General features: G+C 37.7%; 1 protein-coding gene across 5 annotated transcripts in view; it reads right to left on the bottom strand.

Annotated features, from left to right (window-relative positions):
- Positions 1-302: 302 nt before the first annotated feature.
- PCGF5 (polycomb group ring finger 5) overlaps positions 303-24,970 on the bottom strand; it is a 113,367-nt gene continuing 88,699 nt past the window's right edge. For 4 of the 5 annotated variants that reach the window (XM_037047329.1, XM_037047328.1, XM_037047330.1 and 1 more), the window contains exons 7-10: positions 16,067-16,165; positions 14,183-14,272; positions 6,574-6,633; positions 303-2,332 (exon numbers count right to left, since the gene is read on the bottom strand). In XM_037047329.1, coding sequence (XP_036903224.1) covers positions 2,285-2,332; positions 6,574-6,633; positions 14,183-14,272; positions 16,067-16,165 — 297 coding nt within the window. In that variant the 3' untranslated portion in view covers positions 303-2,284. The remainder of the gene's footprint in view (positions 2,333-6,573; positions 6,634-14,182; positions 14,273-16,066; positions 16,166-24,970) is intronic. The other variant, XM_037047331.1, reaches the window with a different exon arrangement.

Genomic DNA, 24,970 nt, shown 5'->3' with positions numbered 1-24,970 from the left:
TAGTTTTAATTTGAACATTTCACTTAAAATGTCATGTGGTGTCCTTGAGTGTGATATTGCTATGTTACAGAATTACATGCTTATGATTTTGTTGTAATAAAAAGGGGGCATTATTTGTGCCGGACCCTGTATTTACTTGAAAAACGGTGAAATTACATATGATGAAGCAACAGAACAAATTTAAAGAGACTGTATATATAAAATTCACTTCAGTTTGTACGTTTTGGCTAGGGACCCAGAAACATCCAAGTCTCATGAGTGGTCTTAAAAATGTACTCTCAAAGCATTTTGCTTTAAGTCAATTAAAGTTAACTTCCATATGTAAAATATTACTTCAATCACTGATCTAGATGTCACAAATTTAGAATAAATTTTAAAATTTCTTAGGGATATAGGGAATTAGATTTCACAGGATAAAATAATTTCTGTAGCTAAAGAGTAAATTTAGTTTTTGGTTGAGTGTGATGGCAATGGTCTATTCCAACCATTTTTTAAGATTTTGAATAGAAAAATCTGCCTTTTAAACTCTGCTCGTGAGCCCTTCCAAGCACACACACAATGAAATTGCCATAACCTTTTTCACATAAGCCAGAATAGAAACAATAGAAAATTTAATGTAGACTTTTTGACTTGAAACAAAGATAAGTGGGAAAGAGAATTATGATAGTTCAGCCTTTTATACTATGAAATGCATCAAGATTTAGCTGTATTTTGTATGTGTTTCTTAGCGTTGTACAATGTGTTATTTCTAAGGAGCATTTTGAGTCAGAAGGCATTAATTTGTGGTACATTTTACTAGAAAATGCAGCACATCCACCATGTATACAGTATAAAAACTATGTGTGTAACACACAGGTTGTGCTCATGTCAGACTTCTCAAATATTTTTCCTACTTTTCAAGATTTTTCCTAAGTTTCAGAGGTTAACTTGTTTTGAAGCAATTAATAAAACAATTTCCAAAGAAGTTTCTTTTGAAAACAACTATAAATTTTAAAACATTTAAAATGAAGCTCTTCATATAAGTTAAGGTAACGAGACTTTCTTTGACTTGTGCACTAACCTCAAAATGAATGGAAGACTTAACAAAACTGCAAAATCAAGGACATTATCCCAGCTCTGACCTTAATGAATTTACTAACAAAACAGTAATCCCATTTCCCCAGATTGCTACAGGATCTAAAATGAAATATCCTCAGACTATTACTTTTGGTTAGCATATTTACTACACTGTGTTTATTCTATTGTATGCAAATGTTTTGGAAATGTGATAGGTAACTAACAGTTTTAATCTACAACTGCTCTGAGACTTTTGAGATCCATAAAATAGCTAATGTTATCTGCTCTAAAGATCCTAATATTTAAAATCATCCTAACCCTCTGCATGCCACAGTGACACATACCTAAGGCCAAAGGAAAAAGAGCAACACTGTACTCATTAAATGAGAGCAACGGTATAAAGACACATTCGTAAAATGAGCTACTCAGTGACGGCTTGTGGAACAGCACCCTCTAGTCATAAGGCATTATGAACGGAGACTGACCTTACTTCCACATTAATTTCCTTAGAAGTCAATGTGATCAGCTGCCAACATTCTGAATGACTGTGAAGCGAACTTCAGTTCTCCAGGAATCACGTACATTTTCAATCTGGAGGGCTAACATGCTCTCCTTGTGCAATTGGTAGACTACACTGACAGATGTTTTAAAATGCCTACAATTACAATGTGCTCAAAGAATAAGTGGAATTCTTCCCCAAAGATAAACTATTTTGCAAACAAAAACCTTACTGAGAACAGGACAGTGGCTCAGAAACCACTTTTCTAAATATATTTCCCATACAAAAATTTCAAGATATAATAATTACTAGTTTTTTGTACAGTATACTATTTAAACAAGAATTAATAAAACAGTATGTGGAAACTGCAACACCACAAAGATTAAGCCATATTACTAGTGTAACCAAACATCAGAACAGTCTTGGAACAGGCGAGCAGAACACTCAGGGCTGCATCGTGGCGCACACCTCACTGACGCCGACTGGGACTTGAACACGGGGAGACGGCACAAATAACTTATGCAGGTGGTTCAGTAGCAGAATGGCACTTGGTTTGCTTATAATAGAAATAACATAAATGCGACTGACAATTTAGAGACAGACAATGGCCTTATTTGCATGCTGAAAGACTGGTTGTGTCCCTCTAGTCCACACGCCGTTCGCTGTGCAATCTGTCCAGAGTAAACGAATAGTGCAGGATTCATCTCAGTGGGACCGAGGCCCCCTGGTCTAACCAAAATCAATCCTTGGTCGATACTGCAATACCATGGGATATGACTATAAAATAAAAACAGATGATGAATAAGACTGTGTTTATAAAAACAATGTAGATTATATACAAGAGATTTTAAGAATGAGGGGTTATAATTTCCAGTATTTGCTGATACTAGTGATTACGACAAGGTGACATTAAAACTATGTATTTTTAATTACATTTATCGGGTAACACTGGTTAATAATATATAAATTTCAGGCGTATGACATTATAATTCACTACCGTACACTCTATTGCATGCTTACCACTCAAAGCCCGTAGTTTCCTTCCATTACCATATATTTGACCCCATTTACCCAATCTGCTCTCTCCCACCTCACTTCCCCTCTGGTAACCCCCATTCTGTTATATCTATGAAAACTGTGTAATTTTTAATTGCCATTATTTTTCTAGAATCAGTAAAGTTTTCCATAGTGTACAACAAAGGTCAAGTTTAAAGGCCTAGAGACGTCATGCTGGTTGCGTAGGTGAATACCCCTAATGTAACACCGAGGGAGAGGCAGGGCCCGTGGAGGACTGAAAGCCGCAGTGCCCTCCTTAAGGGTGTTGGATCACCAACCTCAGGGCTGAACGGGCGAGTCTGTAGCTGGGTTCCAACAGAGCTGCATTCCCGAAAGCCCGCTGAGTCACAAACTAACGGACACTTCCCTCTATGAATCTATTTCTTTTTAGTCAGTTTTGATACTTGTTTTTTTTAAAGAAAAACAAGTAGCTAATCTGTTACATGAAACATTTAGGTTTACTGCCTCCTTTCAATAATCAGTTGATACTATTAAATATTTAGATTTGATTCTTATATACTTGAATGGTTCAGACTGTCCTTCTATGTAAAAAAAGGCCACACATCTGGATACGGCACTCGAGAGGAAACGGCTTCCTGCAGACACAGGGGATGCGCTGCCCTGCTACTGCTGGGTCTGCTTTCACCTCGTTTCACCACATGGACAGAGCCCAAGCCAGGAAGGGTCTGGAGTGCCAACTGTCTTCCTTTTCTTAAGGCTGCAGATTCCTCCTTTTAAAATGAAATTCTGAGGAGCTACTTTTATGAAACCAAGAAAGGACTGAAATGGCCATGGACTGTTTCTTCTTCATCTCAGTGTGGGTGAATGTGAAAATCCAGGACAGAGAACCAGTTTTCTTCATGAATGAAAGGGACAGTCCGAGATTCTGCACTCCTGAAAATGACCATTTCATGACTTATCGTAATTATGTTACAAACTGAGAACACTCCGTGTTGGCTCTCTTACCACTCGGCCCAGGATGGGACTGGGACTGGGACTGGAGGGTGGGGATGAGAACTGGGACTAGCGCCTCCCGGCTGAAGGGACAAGGCGGCACCACTATCAGGTTTCCAGGGGCTGCAGTGAAAGTCACAGACAGTCTCTCGGGGTTTCCAAGCTTTAGATTGATTTTGGTAGGAATTTTGTTTGCTCGTTTATATTTTAAACTTTATTTTGTGCTCCCTGAATCAGAGTAGCTGGGAGCGGGGCACAGAAATCTGCGTTTTATGAAACTCCCTGGGTTTCATCTGAAGCTTGGCCAGATCTGGGGACTGCGACCAGACATCCAACCCGACTTCACTGCTTCCCATCTTCCCAGAGCCCAGCCCACAGCATGCCCTTTGTTAATAATCTTCTACCTTTGTTTTCCACTCCTGATTGCTAAATCTGCACACTTTCTGCAAACAGTTAAGTCATTTGCTCTAGAATTTGTTCAAAATATATAGAAAATTCCATCACTGATTTTATAAGCATGAAGATAGAGAGGGAAGTACATTACAATGGCTTGGTTAAGTGCTTGAGGTTTTTCTCAGTTTTGGACCAAAAATGGTTTTGATTGCCCCTCCAAGTAACCAACCATTTGTGTGTGTTTCTTCTATGGCAACATATGAAGCTTAATACTTTTACTGAAATGTGTTACAGCACTGGAAGTTAAGATAAACTTCAAGTTCCATTTGCATTTCAGTTTGTGTGCTGACCTAAGAAAACACGGCATTTCACGCCCCCTCGGGTGGTAAAGTGACCACACTGACCAAGCTTCCACTTCGTAGACCTGCTGCTAGGCCTCGGTCTCATGAGGTTCTAAGATAAAGAGTAGATACTTCTGAAGTATATATTTCAAATGGGATGTTAGAAAACCCTAAAATTAACATCGACATACTGTTTTTCTTAAAAAACAAGTTATTTATCACAAAAATAACTTGCCTTTACTGTAGATTTGGAGAACACAAAAGTACACACACACGAAAAAAAGGAACACCATTTAAATGACACCATCCAAAGATAACTATCATAATCATTTCTGTTTATATCCTTCTAATCTTTTTATTTATGTGCTTACTTGTCTTTCAAAACTGCAATCATGCTACATATATTGTTTGGTAAATAATTTTGTCCATTTAAAAATAAATTTATTTCTTTTTAGAGAGAGGGGAAGGGAAGGAGAAAGAGAGGGAGAGAAACATCAGTGTGTGGTTGCCTCTCACATGAGCCCCACTGGGGACCTGGCCCGCAACCCAGGCATGTGCCCTGACTGGGAGATGAACCGCACCCCTTTGGTTTGCAGCCTGCGCTCCATCCACTGAGCTACACCAGCCAGGGCAATATGATCATTTTTAAAGGCTATGCATAATGCCTTTACGCAAGTGAATTATAAGTGATCAAATAAATCTCTTCTGCTGTACTTTTCACTTTACACCCTCTTCTTTTTTGGCTATTAACAAATTAATTTTGACCCAAGAACCTATACAGTCTAGTCCCGGCACCCCCGCCTACCCCCCACTCCCAGACTGGTTCCTAGAAGTGGGACTGCTGGTTCAAACAGCATACACATTTTAAAAGCCTTCTTGCTAAATCTCTCACACAGGAGAGCGGACTCCAAGTAAGCTGTTCTATTTTTACATTTCTAAAAGAAGTAGGGATGCCTCAGCACAGTGTTATTGAGAACTCAATTTTCAAGAAGTGCATTTATAATGTTCAGTAATAAAAAAAAACAAAGTATTTCCCCTTGTCCCCCAAATTTTGAACACAGTTTTAAGATATGCAAATTCAAGGGTATGACCATAAAGTACGAATTATTTCTTTTTTCTGTTCTTTAAAAAATCTTTTCAATTACAATTTACATTCAATACTATATTCATTTCAGGAGTAGAGCATAGTGGTTAGACAGTCACATACTTTATAAGGTGTCCCTGGTATTTCCAGTACGCACCTGGCACCATACAGTTATTACAATATTAGTGTTGACTACATTCCCTAGGCTGTACTTTATATCCCTGTGACTGTTCTGTACTACCAATTATACTTCTTAATCCCTTCACCTCTTCTACCTAATCCCCTAAACCTGCTGACCTCTGGCATTCAGCAATTCAGTCTCTGTGTCTGAGTCTATTTCTCTTTTGTTTGTTTGTTTACATTGGTCTTTAGATTTTACACATGTGTGAGAGCATATGGCTTTGTCTTTTTCTGACTTATGCATTGAGCATATAACCTCTAGGTCTATCCATGCTGTTGCAAATGGTAATATTTTGTTCTTTTCTTATGGCTGAGTAATATTCCAAACAATGAGGATTTTAGAGAAATGCTGTGACTCATCCACAGATTAAGGCTGATCACAGATCATCTATGGACAGTAATTCTTACTATACTACCCTAGCCCCTTATGTTTTCCAAATTTTTAATATGTATTTTTATGAGATAAACTTTCCTCAGATGCATGTTCAAGTTTTCTTGGTGCATTATTAAATTTGGTCACTATCATTCTGTATTAAAAGCAGTAACTCGGTAAAGTACTTAGGGCAGGACCTAGTAAGCAAGTTTGTAACTACATTTAGCTGCTGCCATTATTCAGCTTCACCTCATGCGGCATTTTATTTTTCATTTGTGGGTAAAGAATTCATTTAAAAAAATAACACACACAGAAGTATTTAGCATGGAGCCGAGATCCAATATGGAGCAGAGGTTTCTCAAGGGATAAAACTGGTAATTATTAAAAATTCCTAACTCATAAACTATGGCCTTAACACATAATTTCATTTTTAGTTTAGTAAAATTAAATAGCTATTTCAAGAGCACTAAAATAACAGAAACCTGTGGGGACTTAATCTGAAAGGAAGTTTTGTAGCTCAGGTGTTTGTTTCCAGAGTCACACATCTCAGGCACCTGAGTGTGGGATGGAAGCAGTCCCCTGGGGCCGCGTCCTGGGGCTGCAGGGACAGGCAGGGACAGTCGTGAGTGCCTCTTACCTGATACAAAGGGCCATCCTGAGGGCAGACTTGCGAAGCTGAGCAGTTCAGACACCGAAACTGCGGAGGAGATGAACTCATCAGATAAGAGGCATCCACAACTGGATACATATTTAAAACTGATAATTTAAAATATTTTAACGTCAAACATGAGTCAACATGATTAATTTTAAGTAAACACTTTCCAAAATATGGTAGTTTTTTAAAAATTGATTTTAAGAACTCAGTGACTGGTAAAATTTAGCTTGAAGTAATTTTAGTAGCTAAGTAAGAGTTTTGCTAATATTCTGCAAATATTTTTACCAAAATGGCAGCCCATCCTTTGCATATCCTCTTCAAATACTAATTCCTGGGAAACCCTCACCTCTTCTGTCCAGGAGGGGTGCCCTACTTCCTCTGTCCCTCCCTAGAAGTGATCTCTTATAGATCTCCTCTCCAACTGCCTCCTGAAAGTGTCTCTATTTAAGGGTATCAGCACTCTGACAGGGACATGCAATTTGCCTCTAACTGTAAGGGGTCCACTTTCTGTTTTAGATTCTGTTCTTTACATTGTTCAGATTAGATTCTTAGTCTCCATTATACTTTAACAGTATCAGATTGTGAGCTCCTTGAGTCTGCAATTTATTTACATTTTCAGTCTTAAGAGTTAAGGCCCAGAACTGGTTGGCATGCAGCAGCACTGAAAAATGTTTTATGAGTCAATCAATGAATGAACATATTTTAAAACTATTAAGTAAATTCATTTGTAAACTAACTTTTAGCAGTTTAACCATATTAAAAATAATTCCCAAATACTGATTTTTCAGTATTATGCTAAATATAATAATTATTATGCTAACATAATTATGCATATGTGAATTCAACATTGCATATATCTTCCAAATGGAAAAAAATACATACAAATGGAAGATGTAAATTAGCCAGGATAAATCCAATATCCCAGAATAGCTTTTAAAAAGATACAGTTTGAAAGAATACTTAAGTAAGCAATAATTAAAACAAATATATTGACAGCCTTTTAAAGAAAAATTTAGAAATTTTCCATTTCCCCCAAACTGTCAGCGGTTTTTCCTCCAGAAGTCAGTCAGTCCTTGCCTTTTGTGCAGGGCTCATCGACATGCCGTACAACATGCCCGCGCTGCTCTCCCGGGCAGCCTTCCCTGCTCTCTCCGAAGAGTCCCCACGCTCTGTCTCTCAAACCTGGTCTAACTGCAAGTCCCAAATAGCGTGTGATGAGTGTAAAGAGTTAAGGTGGAAAGAGACAATTTTACTATTTTCCCCCCACTGATCTCTTTGGTATCAGTCAAGATAGATGTTTGCTTTTCCTAAAACTGCTTGACAATTTGAACAGAGCAAAGCAGGACAAACGTGGCGCAGCAACTTTAGATACAGACCAGCGGGGCTGCTGGAAGACCACGGCCATCTGGGAAAGAGGGGCTGTACCGAGAGTGGGAAGGGAACCCACCCAGAAGAGGTGAGTGGGAAGAATGTGAGTTCATGATGAAAACGAAGGCGTGGACAGAGATAGCAACAGTAAGCTCTCGGATAAGACTAAGTGTAAGAGGAATTATAATAATAAAAGCTAACATACACAAGCTATTAATATCATTTATTATGCCAGGCACACTGCTAAGTGCTTTATTATATCTCATTAATTCTTACTAAAATTTTTCAAGATAGCCAGTGTTTCCTAAATTTTAAGGATCAAAAAACTGAGTCAACAACTAGAAAGCAGGACACACGTGGGAGAAAAGTAGCTGCAACATATGTAAATGAAAGGTTGACACCCAGAACACACGAGGAGCTCCTAGAAGTCAGCAAGAGACAAACACTACATGTAAAATGCAACACGGCAATGGATATAAAAAGAAACCTCTCAGAAGAAATAAAAAACTGGTAATATCAGTATTAGTGAGGATATCAGAAAATGGCACTATTTTATACATTACTGGTATGATTATAAATTGCTCAAACCTTTTTAGAAGACAATCTGTTAGTACCTATCAATATTTAAAACACACATATTCTGTTGTAAATCCGTACCTGGAATCTAGCCAATGAGTATACTCGCACGTGTGCAAAAAGACGTATGTACTGCAATTGTATCTCACTGCCTGTAGTATCAGAACACCAAAGCGGTGTGTGGTAATCAAATTATGCCACAGCCACACAAACAGAATGCTATCAACTCGTGACATAGAATTATTTCAAATTTTACTGATTCTCTGAAAGACGTTATCAAATGAGAAGCTGCAGAACAACACATATAATTCCATTTCTATTTCAAAAAATGTAATGAACACTGTATGTATATTATAAACAGAAACCATGTTTGGTAGTTAGTCAACTAAGTCCCTTCCAAACTGAGATCTAATTCTGTTATTCTACACTCTCAATTCATAGATGTGGAAGCTACAGGGCAAGCCAGTGGTCATGGATAACATCTCAAAAATCCTATTACTCAAAGGATGATCCAAAGGTCAGATGCACTGGCATCCCCTGGGAAACTATTAAAAATGCAGACTCTTGGTCCCTACCGCCAACTTACTGAATCAGAATCTATTATTTTACCAAGATCCCCAGGTGATTTGTAGTTACATAGAGAAGCACTGTTTATTTTTAAAGGTATATTTTATCCCACTAATAGACAAAAGATGAACCAATATTAAAAAGGCAATCTTGTGGATAACGATCTTGAGGCTGTAGTATTGTTACGAACTGAAAAATTTCCAAGAGTAAAATAAAATTGACCAGATACTTGATTCTGAAAGATGAAAATCTTTTAAAAAATGAATCACAAGCCAAACATCCAGAAAGAGCAGGGGCATAAAAAGTGGGCTGAGCTTGAAGCAGAGCGGCCCCAGGCTAAAGGAGAGGCGTGGTGGCGGGTGGTACAGGGCTGTGTCTCACTCTGGAGAAATGGAGGCAGAATCGATTTCCGAGATTCTTCCTAGGACCCTACAAACGGGACAAGGTGTACAGGTGACCTGAATATGCAGTGTCCGTGCCTGAGGCAAAAGACTCAGAGGCGGACGTGGCATCCAACAGGAACTGTCTATTCAGAGACAGAGAAGAGGGCAGAATGTGTAAGGAGATACCCCACCACACTGAACAGAATAAAAAACTGCAACGATGCCAATTCTAGCCAAACAACCTAGAAATTTAATCCAATGGCAATTAAAATCCTATTCTGAAGCTCACCTGAAAAAAATAAACAGGAAAAAACCAACACAATTTTGAGAAGAATTAAGCAGCTTTGCCCTAACATACTGAAATACAGCATAAAGTAACCTAGAAGGCCCAATTATTTGCCTTGCAAGTTAGTTTGAACTGTATTCAAATTTACCCCAAAGGAAATGGATAATTGAGAGGTGTTAGACAGAGGTGTTATGTGATCAGACTTTTATAAGCTGTACAATGTGTAATGCTGGTGCAGAGATGAGACCCACTCAGAACAAAATACAACGCCCAGGAATGAGAAGAAAACACACACACACACAAATATATATATATGAGGGCACACACACATTTGTCTGTGTGTATACAGACACATGTAGATACATATGCAGATAATAGTGACATCTCAAAACAGTGAGGAAAGTTACAGATCATTCAATAATTCATATTTCTGACCAAAAACCCCAACTAAAGTTACAGTCTTAGCCTTGTTGTAGGTATGTGTGTGTAAATAAACAAACCCCAGTGGACTGAAATGTATAATACCAAAATGCACTAAAAGCAAGTGAAAAAACCCCAAGGTGGATGTTTAGCAGAGAAGCTGCCTCAGCCCCAGGCCAAGCCAGCTAGCAACGCCAGAGGGTGAAGTGCTGTGAGTTTTCAGACACGGGGCATCTCGCTAGCAATGGAGGGTAGAGATGGGAAAGTACGTGATTGCTAGTAGGGTTTTAATCAAGAAATGATTGTTTTATTGCTAATTTGTCCATTCATTTCAATGGTCAGAATTCATTAATTACTACTATTATGATTGATAATTAATTGGAACAAGTGCAAAAATGTTAAATTTGTTTAACAAAATCAACTGAGAAACTGAGATTCAAATAAATAGAATAACCTTTAGGATATATTTTATATAACTATTACCTTATAAAATTTTTTCATTCAATTTACTCTTCAAATATTTATTGAGCATCTGTATTAGGCACTGCTGTCCATGCTGAGACTCAGCAGTTAACAAGCAGGACCCCTGCCCTCAGAGCGCATTACAGCTGGAGGACAAACAATAAACATAAACAGGAGGCACAGTAGGCAGATGTATGAAATACTAGGAAGGCATGAAATAGGATCAAGGGGGTGGGGGTTGGGGGACTGGGTGAGAAGGGTGAAGGGATTAAGCGCAGGGAAAATAAAAACTTCATAGACAGACAATAGCATGGTGATTACCAAAGAAAAGGGGGTGGGGGCGGTAGAAGAGAGTAAAGGGGGATAAATGGTGATGGAAGGAGACATGACTTGGGACAGTGAGCTCTCAATACAATATAGAGATGATGTGTTATAGAACTGTACACCTGAAATCTATATAATTTAATTAACCAATGCCACCCCAATAAATTAATTAAATTTATTTTCATTTTTAAAAATACAATGCCCAGGAATTAATATATATATATAATTTTTTAAATGTTTTATTTTAAAAAATATTTACTTTTAGAGAGAGGGGAAGGGAGAGAGACAAAGAGGGAGAGGAACATCAGTGTGTGATTGCCTCTTGTGTGCACACCCTACTGGGGACCTGGCCCACAACCCAGGCATGTGCCCTGACTGGGATTGAACTGGACACTTACTGGTTCTCAGGCCAGCACTCAATGCACTGAGCCACACCTGCCTCGGCTAAAATTTTGATTTTTAAAGATTAAGAGTGCCAGAGTGGGACAAGGAACTGTAATATTAAGCAAAGTCAGGGTCCTCACTGAGGTGGTTATGTAGATGCGTAACTCTGTGACTGAAGGGGTAAAGGGAGCAAGTCAGGTGACACTTGGGGAGGCCAGAGCAAGCCTGGCCACAGGACAGAAAACACAGAGGCTGGGGAGGCCAGAGTGCAGGGAGCCAGAGGGAGAGAAAAGGGGTAAGACCAGAAAGGTATCTGGGGAAAATCATGTGGGTTGTATCTGTAGGTCCCTGGAAGGATTTTGGCTTTTGTCTACATGCTACTGGATGTTACTGGAGAGTTCAAAGCAGAGAAGTGACGTGTTCTCACATGTTCTAACTGCTGCACTGGATGAAGATGGGAGGGGGAAACAGGTGGCAGCAGGAGTGGAAGTACGGAGCCCATGTAGGAGACTTTGGTAGGAATTCAGGAGGATGGCTAACGGTGGCCTGGGTCAGGGTGGTGGTAGAGTGAAGCTGGTAAGACACAGGAGATTCTGATTATCCTGTATACTGTATAGTATTATATGTATAGTGTGGGGGTCACTATATTTGCTAAAAATGGGTAAAAGAAAAAGAATCAGGGTTGATTTCAGGGATTTTGATTTGAGAGACTGGAAAAACGGAACTACTAGCCTTGGAAGGATTGAGATTGTTAAGGCTATGGCAGAAAACAGGTTGGAGGAGGGAAGCAAACAAATACAGGTTTTTCTTGCTGGAAAAAAAATAAAACAGGCTAGTATATTATTTCACTATTGCACTATAAATATAAAATGGTAATTTCTCTATTTATTGGTTTAGTTTTCATGTGAATGAAAAAATCGTGAGTGATAGTGAACAGTTTTTGAACTAACTTTTGGTAAAATATGTCTTAAACAACTAAGGACTTAAAACTTTTGAAATGTGTAATCAAAATCATAATTGTAGCAAAGACTGATTTAATTTATAGTCTATTAATAACAAGTTCAATGCATTAGTTCCTTCTCTGACCTTAAAATAACTGGCAGTGTGGGTGACCTTTGGGCAGGGAATCTCATGAAGGACGGCGAGTGCTAGCGGAGTCTTGCAGCGGATTAACTACTTACACCTCTTCAAACTTAAGGCAAGCCCGTTGATAACGATGGTTCCAAGCACATACTGAAATGCCCAAAGAACTACCAAAGAAAGCCAAAGTTGTACCAATACGATATTAATATTACGTGTAATATTACACTATCTAGACCCCAACAGTGCTGGGTAGTGACTGTTTCTGTAATCTGTACCTGCTACCTGAAGCATTTTAGTTGGAAGGATTAAATGAGGGTGATGTATGCAGTATCATTTAAGAACTAGGAAATGTCATATAAAGGCAAGTAGTAATTTACCAGATACAAAGACAATTAGATGTAAAATAGCTCTAGAGAGGTTTATTGAATTCAAGGGCACACAACTAGTTGGTGACTAGTAATAAAACATAATTTTTTCTTCCTGGTCTTGATAATTCAGCTTCACAAGGAAGCTTGACCCATGTGAGAAAATAGAAAAAAAAATTGTGACTAAGAAGCTAGGAACTTCATTTATGATTATATCACATCAAGACATTTCTTCTTAAAAAGAGCCAAATATCCTTGAATGGCACACAAATAAGGTATTTTGAGGTTTCACAGAAGTTCCACAGATGTTTACATTTAATGTAAGTATGTTTTTGAACCACTATACCCTCATTATATCTGGACTCTGTATGAGCTATCTTTGTGTGAGGCTACATTTCTTAACTTTGTGATTGTTTTTATAATTAATTTATATTTTCGTAAGAAAACATAATAAAACCTAGCTTACAGAGAGGTTAAAATTACAGAGTTTAAAAATATGACATTTTTTACCCTAAATACCACAAAATCTTAAGGGTTAAATGGAAGTCATTTACTCTAACCTTGCAGTCAATCAAAGTTGATTCATGTAATCAGGCTATGATGAGAGTTTCTGTTAGTATCACTACTATGTTCCTTACTCTACATATTAACCTTATAATCCCTAGTCCCTAAAATTTCCCTAATATCAATGTTACATATAATTCAGATGAGATATGCTTGAACGTTCTAATTAATCCTAGCCCAAGATACAGTTCAAAATATAAAATTCTCCTTTTAGGTTTTCTGGATTTTCTTAGGTATTTCTTTTCATCATTTTTCCTATATTGCTTAGGACCTAAGGCACAATAATCTAATCTGGCATCAGAAATCACTGTGAACACATTTATCCTTTGGTCTAATTTTATACTTTCAATATAAATCAGATACCTGAAAAAAGTTTACCTAGATTTTACCCTAACCATCCTCTCTACAGTGACCAGAAAATGATGCTATCAACCATTAAACATACTAGACAGGGCGGATCTTTAGTCTCCTCACCCCCACTCCATATAGTTAAATGCTCCCACATTTTATGAAGGTTTTAAAATATGTGAGTGTCATCTTCTCTGTCTTGAGGTTAGTAGAACTCCGAATATATTTTAATTGGGTTTTAAACTCACCTTAAATATAATAAAACTACATTTAACATAAACCTTGGTCTTGTAGTTGGGACTAATTATCATGGTATAACTGGGAGAAACAATAAACAGAAACCAGTTCTTTCTCTTTCCCTAGTTAGTTTGTTCTTTGAGTTTCTAGGTAACACTGTTAAATTTGAGTAACACAGCACTCCAAACTAAATATACACATAAGTAAATATAAAAGCAATTTACGTTTTCGCCTCTCAGTCTCCATCTTGTCATGTAGATGAATTCCATAGTATGATCCTTCCCCATGATCTCACCATTGCACAGCACATCCAACTTTAAAAAGAACAGTTACAGGCCCATTAACATAAGTAATTTTGAATGGATATCTGTTTTACATTTTTTTTCAAATTTCAAAAAAGACTCAAATAGTTAAAATAGAAATATTATTCATTTACTTAAAAAGAACACTGTTTTTATTTAAAGCAGAAAGAAGTACCATTGAAGCACTTTTTATCTTGCCCCACCTACCTGTACCTCAAGTTCATACACACAATTTTGCAAAGCAATGCAACTTTTCTTAGTCCATGTCTCTGTGCGAGCTTTGAGATTTTGGATGTATTTTTGCAATCGCCTCTTACTGAATGAGAAGAAATTGTGGAAACCTCACTTCTTCACAGCAGTTTTACATTCATCTCTCAGAATGCTTTCACCTTCCCAAGATTTGAAGGAGTAACTTTCCTCTTAGTTTAGATCTGAAGAGGGCACATGAATGAATGTAGAGATGTGATTTATGGGGCCCTCAAGGCATGTGAGAATTTCTGGTAGTTACCTTCAGCTAAGTTGCCAGCACAGTTGGCACCATGCCACTGGCCTGTGTCTGCCAGGGGTCTCAGGCCTCCCTGCTCTGCTTGGCTGGTAACTTGCATTAATACTTACAGGACCCTCTTCTCACCTTGCACAAAATTTCAAAAAAGCGTTGGACTTATCAATGCTCACTTTTGCTCCAGTGTTGCAGGAACCAAACAACCCCCATATGTAACTATAATTGACTAATCAACAAAGCATAATTCAATGTTTATCATAGGTTCCTATAAATTAAACATTTTGGCTCTCTAGCTATTAAGAGCAAACTGACAATTAAATTTAAAGGGTGGAAAGGGTGAAGAAAAACAGGTTTTAAATAATTGTTTGGCTAGACAGAGAACAGTTCTGAACCTTAAGTCTAAATGAGTATTGTTCTAATTGTATTAGACAAATTAATAGCTAAAATATATTGAGTTTTTTGATGATTTATGGTCTGATATGGACTTCAAAATGTTTTTCAGACACCATTTTATGTTCAAAAGAACAAAGTAGATAATTTCATCTTATCTTACCTATAACATAAATTCATAAGCAATGCTGTTACAGAATTTTCAGCTTTCAGGTATTTCACTAAATCATCCCCAACATGTTTGGGCACCAACATAAGGGGGGGGGCAGTAAATATTACTGAAAATCACAGAAAACGTCCTTTGCACTATAACAGATAAGAATATTGTACTATGATTAGCCTCAGGGCACTGTCTCTCTCCTGTAAAGAAATGGGTGAACTGCATTTATGCAGATGCAATATCGAAACACTAGTTTTTACTTCATGGTAAATAGTGCTACCTTCATGTACTACGGGAATAGAAGGAGCAGTATTTACAAAATCCCTTTTGATACTGTTTTACATTTAAAAAAGAAGTCAATGAACAGTTGATAAAAATGGATCTCAAGATTAAGGTCTCAGATTAAAAATAAAAAACAAAAAAGATACCCTAAATAAAGCACACTGGCATAAAAAACAAAAATAGGACCCATTTACTTGAGATACTTATTTTGAGAATACTTAATGTTAGTTAAATATCTTCTCTGATTATAAAACACTAAAAGCATTAGTAGTATGGTCTAGTCAGGTTAAAATAAAAAATACAGATTACATAAATAGAATGTTACATTTAAGAATTAAATTTTTACATGAAAATAACCAAAGTTTCTATAAATTTAAATTAAGTGTATGTTCATTTAATTTTTACTTACTTTGTTAGAATTTCACTTCAGAGGAGAATAATCAAAATGATCCATGTCAGATTATTAACTTACCTCATAAGAACTTGGAAGTTTTAGTTTTAAACTTAGAAATTTTTTTATAGTTCCCACAGTTACACGTGTAGAACATCGAATGAATTTCTTCATTAAACCCTAGAGGAAATAAAGATTACTAATTAAAACATTTTACCTTGTTTTTATAAAGAAACCACAGTTGTCATTTCCACTCTCATTTTATTTTCAAAATGTATTCTGCAAATGTTTCAATTCACAGCTCTTTTATTACTTGTGAGTAAAAATGTTCCTAATTCTTAGATACATGATATTCTTCAAGAACATACTACTATGTGTGCCAAGAAAATCCCGGCAAACAGAAAACTGGCATATTTCTACACATTTTGGTAAAGAATGCATCATGAGTTTCACTGAAAGTAAAGAAAGGTCACAAAAATATTTTATTATACAACGTCACTTCAGAAAGCATTAGGGACATTTAAAAAAGTCTCATAACTTTTAAATGTTTTAAAGAGGAGCAGTGATTTCAAACAGGGTTCTGTGGAGCCCTAGGGGTCAATACAGAGAGGCCCGTTAGTCAACAAGAGTCCCAGCAACTGGTCGTGTAGAATGGACTCCTGGTTAGGGGGAAACACAACCAGTGTCGGACGGGCTGCAGCAGTACTTTCCTGGAAGACAGATAATGTGTCTCGATTTTTTTTTCACCTAATCAGCAGTGCTAATTCACTCTTTAAGGTCGAATATCACTACCACAGAAGAACCAAAGCAGAATGGACACACAGGCTGAAAATGAATTGAAATGGTATTGTAGACCTGATAAACATGAGCCAACCTGTAAAACAAACTTATGCCCCCAAACCTCAGAAAACATCAATATAAATCAAAACCTCACAACTGGATCTTTTATAGACAGAAAGTATTAACTTCTACTTATATGTATAATAAATTAGGTAGACAATTTGGAAATGATCTTATATTCACTGAGTCAAAAGCGGAACTATTTTGTAACTTGACAACCTAAGCGAATAGAGGTCACTGCCTCTGACTGAACAGTCAGGTATTGCATGTTTTATAACTTCTTGTAGCACACCAGCTGCAAATGCCTGCTCTACAGATCTCCGAAAAGTAATGGGCACTTTTTAGGAGGGACAATGACAGTTAAGAGTGTTCAGGAGAAGATGACTCCACGGTAGGGAGAACCTTAGAGAGATGAACTTTTAAAAAGGAACAGTGCTTCTTCCCTGCCATTTTATCTTGTCACCCCACGGAAAGGGAGACATGTGGGGTACACAGGGGGTTAAGGGGCGGCTGCTGCCTGGCACAGCGGGGGGGCTGCCCAGGCCTTGCTGAGCGGACCTGCAGGCATCACCATTTCGGGCACACCTGTAGCGCTGAAGAAATGACTTATGAAAAGAGATTTGTTTTATGTTTTGAGAATGTTACCTTTCCCTTTCAAGAGATAATACCCTTGTGCCTTCTAACTTTTTCCTTCCAGCTGGGGCCAGAAGAGGAACGGTTCAAAATAGCTTCTTTCTGTTTTAATGTTGGCTACCCTACAGCACTCTCTATTCCTGTGTTCTAGAAGAGTTAAAAGACTGTATCTGAAATTAGGTAGTGGTCCATATTGCAAGTTAGGTAGGCTTTCAGTTCCAGGATACAATTTAAAAAATTCTAGTTCTTATGATAGTGATTATTGAGGTTTTTTTGTGGCTGGTTGTTTGTTTTTGATTGTTCCTTAAATCCAGACCCCTTACAATGTTTTTTCTCTCATCTTCAGAATGGTATGATTACTATCTCCACCAGCTAAAGCTTGACTCTGACTTTTTAAAGATTGATATATAATGCAAATATCATAAAAGTCACCATTTAAAGCATACAATGTAGGTTTTAGTATTTTCATGAGGTTGTGCAACCAGTACCACTCTACTTGTAGGCCATTTTCTTCAGCACACAAAGCAACGCCACACCCATCAGCAGTCACTTCTTACTGTTGTTCCCTGTCCCCAGGCCTGACAACTGCTGATCTTTCTGTCTCTGTGGATTTGCCTATTCTGGGTATTTCATATACATAGAATCATGTAACATGTGGCCTTTTGTGCCTGGCTTCTTTCACACTTAGCATAATGTTTTCAAGTTTTATTCATGTTGTACATGTTGTAGCATGTAGCAGTATTTCATTCTGGTTTACAGCTGAGTAATATTCCAATGGGCAGATTTATTTTGTTTACATATTCATCAGATGATGGACATTTGAGGTTGTTTTCATTTTGGGGCTATTATACAAAATACTGCTGTTGTGAACATTCCTGAACAAGATTTTGTGTTTATGTTTTCAGTTCTCTTGGGTGTATATGTATATGTATATGTATATGTATATGTATATATATATATTTGGAAGTAGAGCTGCTGGGTCGTACGGTAACTCTATGTTGAAGTTTCTGAGGAACTGCCAAAGTGTTTCTCACACTGGCTGCGCCATCCTACCTTCCACCAGTAATGTAGAGAATTCCAATTTTTCCACATTCAACCCAACATTTAATATTTTCCTTAAAAAAATAATAGCCTTCCTAGAGGACGTGAAGTGGTATCTTGTGATTTGATTTGCACGGCCCTACTGACTGAAAAGGCTTGGCATCTTTTCATGTACTTGGCCATTTTTATATCTTCTTTGGATATACAAATCCTTTGCCTACTTCAAAAAAATCTTCTTGTTGTTGGTTTTTAAGAGTTCTTTACAAATTCTGGATACTAAAGGCTTATCAGATTTGCCATTTGCAAATACTTTCTCCCATTCTGTAGGTTCTCTTTTCACTTTCTTGATAGTGCTCTCTGATGTACAAAAGTTTTCAATTTTGGTAAAATCTTGATTCTATTTTGTTTTGATGCTGTGCTGATGGTATTATTTCTAAGAATTCATTGCCAAATCTGAGGCCAGGAAAATGTATCCCTATGTTTCCTTCTAAGTTTCACAGTTTTAGCTATTACATTTGGTATTTGATCCATTTTGAGCCAATTTTTGTATGTGGCACGAGGCAGGGACCCAACTTTGTTTTTTCGTACGTGGATGTTCAATTGTCCCAGCACCATCTGCAGAACGGCGCCATGCCTTCTCCTTGGATTATCTTGGCCTCCACGTCAAAAATAAATTCATAATCGATACATGGGCTTATTTATGACTCTCAATTCTATTTCACTAATCCGTATGTTTACCTTTATGCCAAGTTAGGGTTTTCACTGAATCTGAATTTGAATAGGACTGTAGTTTAAGTTTTCCATTCCATGAATATAGGGTGTCTCATTTACTTAGGCTGTCTAAACATTTTGTAGTTTTCAGTGTATCAGTATTGTTTTTTTGGTTAAGTGTATTCCTAAGTATTTTATTCTTTTGATGTTATTATAAATGGAATTACTTTCTTAATTTCATTTTTGGATTGTCATTCCAACTTTATTCCTAATTCTTGTATCCAGCAACCTTGCTAAGATGCTTATTAACTACAACAGTTTTTTTTTTGTGGATTCCTAAAGATTTTCTATACACAAGATCATGCCATCTGAAAATACAGTTTTACTTTTCTTCCAGTCTGGATGCTATTAATTCTTTTCCTTGTCTGGTTGCTCTGGCTAGAACCTCCAGTACAAGGTGGAACAGAAGTGGTGAGAGAAGACATCCTCGTTTCTGAATTTAGAGGAAAAGCTTTCAGTGTCTCTCACCATTAATTATGGTGATAGCTGTGGGTTTCTGTAAATGCCTTTTATCAGGCAGAGGAAGTTTCCTTCTATTCAATTTGTTGAGTGTTGGACTTTGTCAAATGGTTTCTCTTTGTCTATTGAGATGACCATGTGGTCTTCCACTCCTTTATTAATATGGTATATGACCACCGATTAATTTTTGCATGTTGGTCATGGTATATAATTCTTTTTGTAAGCTGCTAAACTCAGTTTGCTGGTATTTTTTTGAGGATTTTTGCATCTGTATTAATGAAGAAAACTGGTCAGTTTTTCTTTAAAAAACCCTTTTTCACAATTTTTATTGTGGTAAAAAACATGTAACATAAAGTTTATCATCTCGACCATTTTTAAGTATACAGTTCAGTAGTGCTTTGTGTATTCACACATTGCGAAACAGATCTTCAGAATTTTTTCACGGTGGCAAACTGAAACTCTCCAAGGACTAAGTAATGGCTCCTTTCTCCCCTGTCTCCCCGCCCCTGGTAACCACAATTCTACTTTGTTTCTATGAATTTGATTAGATAGCTCACGTGGAATCACACAGTATGTCTTTCTTATGACTGGCTTATTTCACTTAGTATAATGTCCTCAAGTTCACCCATGTTGTAGAATATGACCTTTTTAAGGCTGAGTAACATTCCATTGTATATGCCATATTTTGTTTATCCATTTATCCACTGATGGACATTTGGGTTGCTTCCACCTCTTGCCTATTGTGAATAGTGCAACAATGAACATGAGTGTCCAAATATCTAAAGACTCTTTTCAATTTGGGGGAATATATACCCAGAAATAAAACTGCTTAATCACATGGTAATTCTTTTTGTTTTTAGAAATTTTCAGGAAACCTCCATACTGTTTTCCATAGAGGTTGTACCTTTTACAACTTTCCAACAGTCCACAGGTTCTAATGTCTCTACATACTTACCAACACTTGCTATTTTGTTTTCTTTTTGACATTAGTTGTTCTAATGGGTGTGAAGTGGTATGTTTTGATTTGCATCTCTCTGATGATTAGTGATGTTGCCCATCTTTTCATGTGTTTGCTGGCCATTTGTATTTCATCATCTTTGGAGAAATGTCTTCTTAATTCCTTGGCCCATTTTTAAACTGGATTATTTTGACTGCTTTTGTTGTTGCGTTGCAGAGTTTTACATGTTCTGGATATTAACACCTTACCAGATACGCGATTAGTGAATATTTTCTCCCATTCTGTAGGTTACCTTTTCACTTTGCTGATTGTGTCCTTCGATTCCTAAAAGTTTTTATTGTGATGTCTTTGATTTTGGTAGCAGGGGATTGCTTGCCTCATAGATTTAATTAGGAAGTGTTTCCTCTTTTATCATTTGCATGCATTTATGAAAGCTTAGTGTTAATTCTTCTTTAAACATTTGGGCTTTTCTTTGTGGGAACTTTATTACTTTAAATCACTAATTTCATCTCTTTGCTTGTCATACGTCTATCTAGATTTTCTATGTCTTCTAGAGTCGGTTTTGGTAGTTTGTGTCTTTCTAGAAATCTTCCATTTTACCTAGGTCATCTAATTTTTGGCGTACAGTGGCTCCTAGAAGTCCCTTACAGTCTTTTCACTCTCTGTAAGATTACTCGAGATAGTCCTTCCTTCATTCCTGATTTTAGCGCTCTGAGTCCTCTTTTTTTCTCAGCCTATTTAGCAAAAGATGTGCCAATTTTGTTGATCATCAGAAAAACAATTTTTTGGTTTTATTAACTCTGTTGTTTTTCTATTCTCCATTTAATTTTTAACTAATATTTAATAATTACTCTGCTTGCTTGCTTGCTTTTGTTTCTTTTCCCTAGTTTCTTAAGGTAGATTAAGTTATTAATTTGAGATCTTTCTTCTATTTTAATGTAGGTATTTATAGGTATAAATTTTCCTCTAAACACTGCTTTTTCTACACCTCTAAGTTTTGGTATATCGTGCTTTAATCTTCATTCACCTAAAAATATTCTCTAATTGCCCCTGTGCTTTATTCAGACACATTGCTTATGTAGTAGTGTGTTGCTTAATTTCCACACATTCGTAAATTTCACCATTTTCCACTGTTACTGATTTCTAATTTTATTCTGCCATGGTTGGAGATATAATTTGTGTGATTTCAGTCCTTTTATGTTTTTTAAATTGAATTTGTTGGGGTGACATTGATTAGTAAGATTATATGTAATAGGTTTCAAGTGTAGATTTCTATGATTCATGACCTATACATTGCATTGTGTACCACCACCCAAAATCAAATCTCCCATCGCCATATAGTTGACCCCCTTGTTCCTTTACTACTTCCTCCCAGTCCCCTTTGGTAACCACCATACTGTTTGTTGTCTATGTCTGAGTTTCAGTTTAAATCCCACATAAGTGAAATCACATGGTTCTTAGCTTTTTCTGACTTATTCCACTTAGCATAATATTCTCAAAGTCTACCCTTGTTGTTGCAAATGGCAGTGTTTCATATTTTCTTATGACTGAGTTGTATTCCATAGCATACATGTACCATATCTTCTTTATCTAATCATCTATCGAAGGACACTTTGGTTGTTTCCATGTTCCATGTCTTGGCCACTGTGAATACAGGTGGCTGCAATGAACAAAGGGGTGCATGTATTTTTGTGAATAAATGTTTTCAAGTTTTTTGGGTAGACACCCTAAAGAAGGATTGCTGGATCACATGATAACTCTATTGTTCATTTTTTGAGGAACGGCCATATTGTTTTCCATAGTGGTTACACCGGAGTACAATCCCATCAGCAGTGAATGAGTATTGGGAACCACTCTGCCTGGCTTCAGGAGTTGTAACTGCCCCCCATGGCTAAGGCTGAGTGAGCGACCTTAGGACCATAGGCCACCAAGGAGATAAAGCTTATCTCTGGCAGCGGCGCTGCTTCTGCTTCATCCATCTCTGCCCCCAATGCTTGGTCAGTTAGTCAAAGACGGGTAAGACCCCTCAGAGGTGGGGCAACCTAAGCCAGACTCCATCACTTGGGAGGCCCTTAAGAAAGGACCTGGGGGGCTGCAGCAAAGAGGGTGTGATGGACCCTCGCCCCTTGGCTATTCTGGCATAGCCTGAGTCCCCATTTCTGTCTGGGAGGAGCGCTTCCTGGCTCTAATCAACTTAAGCCTAAAAACCTATGATGGGGAAGGCAGTGCATCCCTTTGCCAGCTAGAGAGGGTTCCGGGTGATCAGGCATAAGAAAGAATTCCTAAAGTCCTGTGAAGTCTGCTTTGCTAAGAGTGCTTTCATTCATATGATAAGGGTCCGGGCAGGAAATGAGTATGTCTCCTAAAGTTTCTGCAGCCCCCTTACNGTTACACCGGAGTACAATCCCATCAGCAGTGAATGAGTATTGGGAACCACTCTGCCTGGCTTCAGGAGTTGTAACTGCCCCCCATGGCTAAGGCTGAGTGAGCGACCTTAGGACCATAGGCCACCAAGGAGATAAAGCTTATCTCTGGCAGCAGCGCTGCTTCTGCTTCATCCATCTCTGCCCCCAATGCTTGGTCAGTTAGTCAAAGACGGGTAAGACCCCTCAGAGGTGGGGCAACCTAAGCCAGACTCCATCACTTGGGAGGCCCTTAAGAAAGGACCTGGGGGGCTGCAGCAAAGAGGGTGTGATGGACCCTTGCCCCTTGGCTATTCTGGCATAACCTAAGTCCCCATTTCCATCTGGGAGGAGCGCTTCCTGGTTCTAATCCACTTGAGCCTAAAAAACTATGATAGGGAAGGCAGTGCAGCCCTTTGCCGGCTAGAGCGGGGTTCTGGGGTGATCAGGCATAAGAAAGAATTCCTAAAGTCCTGTGAAGCCTACTTTGCTAAGAGTGCTTTTATTCATATAATAAGGGTCCGAGCAGGAAATGACTATGCCTCCCAAAGTTTTTGCAACCCCCTTACCTGACAGACACTGACTCAGATTAAGCTCTCAGATTTCTTTGAAATGTTATCTATTGTTTGATCCTTGCTGCCTGACATTGATTGATGAGCTTTACCTGTACTCCTGTATGTTCTGAACCCAATAAAAGCCATTGAGGAAGGGGCTCTTGGTCTTTCTCCTCTGAGAGATTGGCCACCTCTCCTCCCCAAGCAGATCATGTCTTGGTAGTTTCACTTTCATCTGTGGTGGACGGGAGTACTTTGCAGGGAAAGTTGCCCCCACAAATGAGAGTTCCTTTTTCTCTACAACTTCTCCAATATTTGTTATAACTTGTCTTGTTGATAATAACTATGTAACATGTGTGAGGTGGCTCCTAGTGAAGCTGAGCATCTTTTCATATATCTCTTGACCATTCATATATCTTCTTAGAACAAGTGTCTGTTCAGGTCCTCTGCCCACTTTTTTTAAGTGGATTGTTTGGTGTTGAGTTGTATGAGTTCTTTATATATTTTGGATATTAACCCTTTGTTGGAGTTTCTGTTTGCAAATATCATCTTCTATTTGGTGTGCTGCCTTACTGTTTTGTTGGTGGTTTCTTTTGCTGTGCTGATGCTTTTTAGTGTGATATAGTCCCATGCACTTATTTTTACCTTCACTTCCCTTGCCTTTAGAGTCAAATATACAGGGTCCGGTGGAAGTAATGCCTAACAGTGGTTGTAGGGTAATAATACAGGTGTACTAAGTTATAGTTTTAGTTTGAGCATTTCACCAAAAATGACATATGGTGTGCTTGAGTGTGATATTATGTTACAGAATAACATGTTTATGATTATGTAATAAAAGATTTTGTAATTAAAAAGGGGCATTACTTGTGCCAGACCCTGTATAAAATCTTCTCTAAGACCAAGGTTCATGAGTTTAGTACCTATGTTTTCATTCATGCAATTGTTTGTTTCAGATCTTGTATTTAGGTCTTTGATCCATTTTGAATTAATATTAGTTTGAAGACAAACTGTAATTAAGTTTCATTCTTTTTGCAGGTGGCTTTCCAACTTTTCCAGCACCATTTATTGAAGAAGCTTTTTCTCCATTGTGTGTTTTTGGCTCCTTCGTCAAAAATCGTTTGTCTATATACATGTGGTTTTATTTCTGGACTCTCAATTTCATTCTACTGGTCTATGTGTCTGTTTTTGTGCCAGTACTGTGCTGTTTTGGATATGGTTGCTCTGTCATATAATTTGAAATCATATAGTGTGATACATCTGGTCTCATCCTTCTGTCTCAGGATTACTTTGGCTATTTGGGGTCTTTTGTAGTTACATACAAATCTGG

This window comes from Sturnira hondurensis, unplaced genomic scaffold, assembly GCF_014824575.4.
Source record: "Sturnira hondurensis isolate 20B ecotype Veracruz unplaced genomic scaffold, ASM1482457v3 Scaffold0005563, whole genome shotgun sequence".
Lineage (NCBI taxonomy): Eukaryota > Metazoa > Chordata > Mammalia > Chiroptera > Phyllostomidae > Sturnira > Sturnira hondurensis.
Note: the sequence above shows the minus strand (reverse complement) of the source record. Positions and strands in the feature narration are given on the sequence as shown.